This window comes from Malus sylvestris, chromosome 1 (assembly GCF_916048215.2).
Source record: "Malus sylvestris chromosome 1, drMalSylv7.2, whole genome shotgun sequence".
Taxonomy (NCBI): Eukaryota; Viridiplantae; Streptophyta; class Magnoliopsida; order Rosales; family Rosaceae; genus Malus; species Malus sylvestris.
Genome location: NC_062260.1, coordinates 18,137,645 through 18,142,714, shown reverse-complemented (window position 1 = coordinate 18,142,714; position 5,070 = coordinate 18,137,645). Strand labels below are relative to the sequence as shown.

The 5,070-nt window shown below is 40.0% G+C and overlaps 1 protein-coding gene across 1 annotated transcript; it reads right to left on the bottom strand.

Annotated features, from left to right (window-relative positions):
- Positions 1 to 3,716: 3,716 nt before the first annotated feature.
- Positions 3,717 to 4,460, bottom strand: LOC126614131 (uncharacterized). The gene is made up of 2 exons (XM_050281754.1): positions 4,395 to 4,460; positions 3,717 to 4,334 (listed from the first exon to the last, which is right to left on the bottom strand). Exons 1-2 carry the CDS (start codon positions 4,458 to 4,460, stop codon positions 3,717 to 3,719), a joined length of 684 nt encoding a protein of 227 aa, XP_050137711.1.
- Positions 4,461 to 5,070: the final 610 nt, after the last annotated feature.

The window sequence follows — 5,070 nt, the reverse complement described above, 5'->3', positions numbered from 1 at the left end:
TTTGCTAGGCAGTCTATTGATAAGATAAGTGGCTGTAAGAACTCTTGTGACCAAAATTTCTTGGGCACATTCATATGAAACATGAGTGATCTTGTCTTTTCAAGAAGATCTTTATTTTTTCTCTCGGTAACCCCATTTTGTTGGGGTGTACCAACACATGTGGTCTGATGCAAGATGCCATGAATACTCAAGTATTGATACATGTTATGGCATATGTACTCAGTGCCATTGTCGGATCTCAATACATGAATTTTTGATGCAAATTGAGTACCAACTAGTTTATGAAAATCTTGAAAAACATTTGGAAGTTCACTCTTATATTTCAAAAGATATAACCAAGTTATCCTTGTAAAATCATCGACAAAGGTTACAAAGTACCTATATCCATCAAATGACTCTAGTATTGGAACCCAAATGTCTGAGTGAATGATTTCAAAAGGATGACTAGCTCTAGAAGTCGAGGAATCAAAAGGTAACCTAGCAAACTTAGACAAGTGACAAACATCACAGTGTAACTTGTCTTTACATAGACTTGGAAACAAAAAAGACATTACTTTCTCAGAGGGATATGCCAAACATTGAAGCCAAAGTTGTGGATCTTGAGAGATACTTGAACTGGCTTGAAAAATGTAACAACTCGTCCCGGGATTTACATAACATAAAGGGTATTTTTGTATTTTCACTAATTTTAGGGATATTTTTCCTTTTAAAAATGGTTTTTGGGTCTAAAATGGTGTGCCCAAGGGGCTCACCCCTGATTTGTTTGTCTCCCAGTCCCAATCACTCTCCCTCACCTCTCTCGTAACTCTCTCACATCTCTCTTTCTTTCTTCTCTCTTTCTCTGCACTTTCGTTTCTCTCTCTCGAAACTCCATCATCTATCTTCCTCTATTGCACCGTGAGCAACCACCCACGCACACCATCTCACCATATGCTAGAGGTAGACAGAATCACCATCCTTGTCTCTCCCTCATCAGTTTGCTCTCCTTCCCGTCACAACTAGAACGACGAAACCCGAAAAACTCTCCGGCGAGTTTTCATCTTCTTTTTCCGGTTAGGTAAGCCTCGAGTTCCTCTATCAATGTAGATTGACGTATAGATGTGATTATTGAGTTTTATCTTGTTATTTCCAATGTTTTAGAACGAGATCGACTCGGGGGGAAAGTGCACCCATCTCCGACGAACCCATGGGTGTGTCGAGAGGTTTTCCGACCACCAACGGCCGTTCCACGGCGAACCAAATGTATATACTTACTCCTCTCACCTTCCTATTCATGTTGGTAGTTAGATCGGAGCTTAAAGTCTACATTCGCAATCGACCGTCTTCTCCGTTTCGCACCACGCCCTTTAAGCCGTTTTTTTTAACCCACGGGCCTTAAGCCCGTTTTGTTTCAGCACAATACTTTAGCTCGTTCCCTTTTTATTTTTGTTTTAATTCCTTAAAGACCCAAAGGCCTTCGAGCCATTTCCTTTAGGGCCTTTGGCTCGTTGACCCAACCTAAAACCTTTTTAGTTTAATTAAATTATTGTTTTAGAAATAGGGCCTTTGGGCCTTATCTAAAACCCAAAACCTTTTCAAAGGTGGCCCTTGGGCCGTGTGGGTCTGGGCCGAGCCCGGAGAGCTTCTAACCCATTTCCTAAATCTTTTTCCCCTATAACCCAGCCCATCTATTAACCCTAAACCCAAAACCCATCTAACCCATTAACCCTAAAACTAAACCCAAACCCTAGGGCCCAAACCGGACCCAATACCCAAACCCTAAATCGGGTTGACTCTGACGGGTTGACTTTGACTTTGACCGGTCAGCGGTCAACGTTGACTTTTCAGGTTTCCGTCAAGAACCTCTTTTAAGTTAATTTCGATGTCCTGGACCTGTTTTTGAAGTCCGTTTTCCCAAATTCAATTGTTTTAGTAGAGTTTGACTAAATGTACCATTTATGTGCTTAGGGGCAATTATAGCAGCGTTTCTATCTTCGCTAGTTGCGTGGCTCTTCGGCGGCAAAGTACTATGAGTGGACCCCTTCTAAAAATGCATGTTTTATAGTAGAAATGCATACATGAAAAGCATGATTTAATGATTACGTTTTACGAAATGTTTTATGAGATAACATGCTTATTGAGGCTAGTTTGAATTATTACTATTTTTCCTATAACTTGTGTTCTTATAGAATATTCGATGAATGACGATATGATATTTAGAACATGTTTTGAACACTTCTTTATAGTATAGATGATGGATGACTTTATACTATGAAATTGATTTTCAATATATATATGTTCAATGGTTTTGTACTTACCTAGTGGTCCTTATTCCGCTACGGGACGTAGGGATAGATTTCGGTCCGTCCCGGGCGACGGTTTGGTATTGGCATAGGGCCTGGAGTGTGTTTCCTCTGGCTATTAGCACAGGGACGGGGAGCCAACATGGGGCCTGGAGTGTATTTTCCTCTAACTGTCTGCTCAGAGACGGGGAGTCGACATGGGGCCTGGGGGTTATCGGACATTCACTAGTGATTATTATATATACAAGTTATGATTTGAGACATTGCACGACATGCTAGGTTTCGGAAAACCTATGTTTATCAATATATATGTGTTTTTATAAAACCTGGGGGTTAGTATATTGATAACTGTTTTAGTGTGTGTGTGTATATATATATATCAACTTGGTCCACTCATGTTTGTTTTACGCCCCCTTCAAGACTTAGAATTGATGCATACAATCCCGGCGTCAAGGCACTTCCGCATCGGCATCTTCGAGTCCTCTCGGTGTAGGATTCATCATTTGCTTCATTAAATTTTATATTATTTTTTTTAGTGTTCTAGTTAGTTGTATGCTCTGAACACGTTCCTTAAATGCATATTCATTACTCTTTTATATTTATAAGTCTTATATATCCCTTGTTTTCAGCTTTTGCACTCAATAAATGGCTTTCGTCACCCTCGGGTGTCGGCCAGCACGTGTCTATCCTGGTATTCGAGGAATATCGGGATCGAGGCGTGTTAAAAAACCTTGGGATCCTTTAGCTAGGTAATAGAGACCATTCAAAAAGAAACCTTTACCAATCGTTTTCTTGGTGATGATATCCTGAAAGATAACATTGTGAGGAGAGAAAATGGCTAGACAGTTTAAAGAATTGGTGATGGTTGCTACTGATAAAAGGTTGAAAGGGAAGGAGGGAATATAAAGGGCTACTGACTCTATGTGTTTTGAAAGTAGATTGACTTTCCCTTTCCCTACAACTGAGGCACCTTCACCATTAACTAATGACACTTGATCAGGTTTTGATAATTTTCTAAAATCATGCAAGTTGGTAATTTGATTTGTCATGTGGTCCGTGGCTCCTGAATCTATAATCCAATAGTCATGTTCATTACTGGCATTTAAGGCAGTTAAGAAGGCACTTGAAATACCTGGAATATCTTTCTGCGAGACATGATCATGTTCAGCCAAGAAACCAGCAAATCTTCCAAGTAAAGCTATGTTCTTCTTCTCAACAGTTGCAGGGGCTTCATCTCTATTGTTATGCACTTGTTTGTTTTGAAGATATGTTGTGAAATTCATTTATTAGTGCAGCAGGATTGGCAGTGAAGTTCACCATTCCTTCAATCAAAGATGTAGTTGCATGGTTGGCCTTGTAAGAATTGTTGTTCAGGTTTCTTTGTGAACCCTTTGTCTCCTTTAAGAACTTGGGCTTCAACTCTGGATGGAGGATTCAGCACTTGTCTCTTGTGTGTCCAAGTGTGTCACAGTAGCTGCACTCAGGTCTCATTCCCTTGTAAATTTTGCCCTCATTTCGGTTGTTGCTAGAAACATCGACCCTTGTTTCGGAGACAACATCTTTTGTCTCTTGACTCATGACTTTCTTCCTTACTTCTTCCCTTTGGATGATAGCGCAAACACCAGTGAAGGACGGAAGCTCAACATTCATTAAAATGTGGCTTCTGAGATCTTCAAATTCTGGACCTAAGCTTGCCAAAAGTTGAACGATCTTGTCTTCTTCAACTCTCTTGGTCAACACAGTGGCATCAGTGGTGTGAGGACGATAAACATCAAGCTCATTCCACATGCTTGTAAGTCTGGCAAGGTGTTGCACATTATTTTGATTTCCATACATCTCATTAACTTGTTTCCAGAGATGCATCGATGACTCAGAATAGCTGAAAATCTCAGCAATCCTACGCTCCATGGAGTTGAGAAGCCATGATATGACCAGCTGGTCTTTACATAGCCACGCCCCATAGGTAGGAGAAGTAGCTGCAGGAGCAGCGATGGCGCCATTCACATAGCCTAGCTTTGATCTTTCTCTAAGTGCAAGTGAAATAGCACGAGTCTAGGGAAGGTAATTGAATTCATTCAGCAAGACAGAACTGAGACGTTGATTAGGGTTGACCTCAACTTCGGTTGAATCTGAAGCAGCTAATGAGCTTTCAGCTTCAGAAACGTTGTCTTCAGCCATCTTGTCTTAAGGCAGAAACATGAATTTAGAGTTCCTGCTCTGATATCATATTGAATTTTGGATGTATATTTCTTGATTGAACCAGATACAATAGACAACATATATAGGATGAGAGATTAGGGAGGACAACACTCAACCTTCCTCAAATCACTCCTAATCTATTTACAATATCAAGACTCCTTAATTTAAGGTTAATTACAACACAAGTAAACACAATGGATAAAAGACTAAACCCTAGCTGTTCTACACATTGAATAAAAATTGTAAACCCTAGTTGACAAACCGATTAGACTTGTGTCAATGGGACTCCCAATATCCTCCAATCTGTCAATGTTCCAACAATCAACAACATGAGTGATTCATGGAAAGAGGTCTAAGAAGAGGTATTCAAACATATATGTTTTGCAATCGGATTGGATTATTGAATAATCTGTTTTTCAAGTTCATTGTTCTCTTATCGTGTTAACTTCCTCTGTCATGGGCGGATGGCCTTTCAAGCATTATTCTCTCGAGAGGTATTGCCCCAGATTTTTTCACTTCCACATGACCTCAACCATAAGGGGCATCAGAAGGACATTATGGAAGAAGAAAAGCAAAATTTTCAATTGTA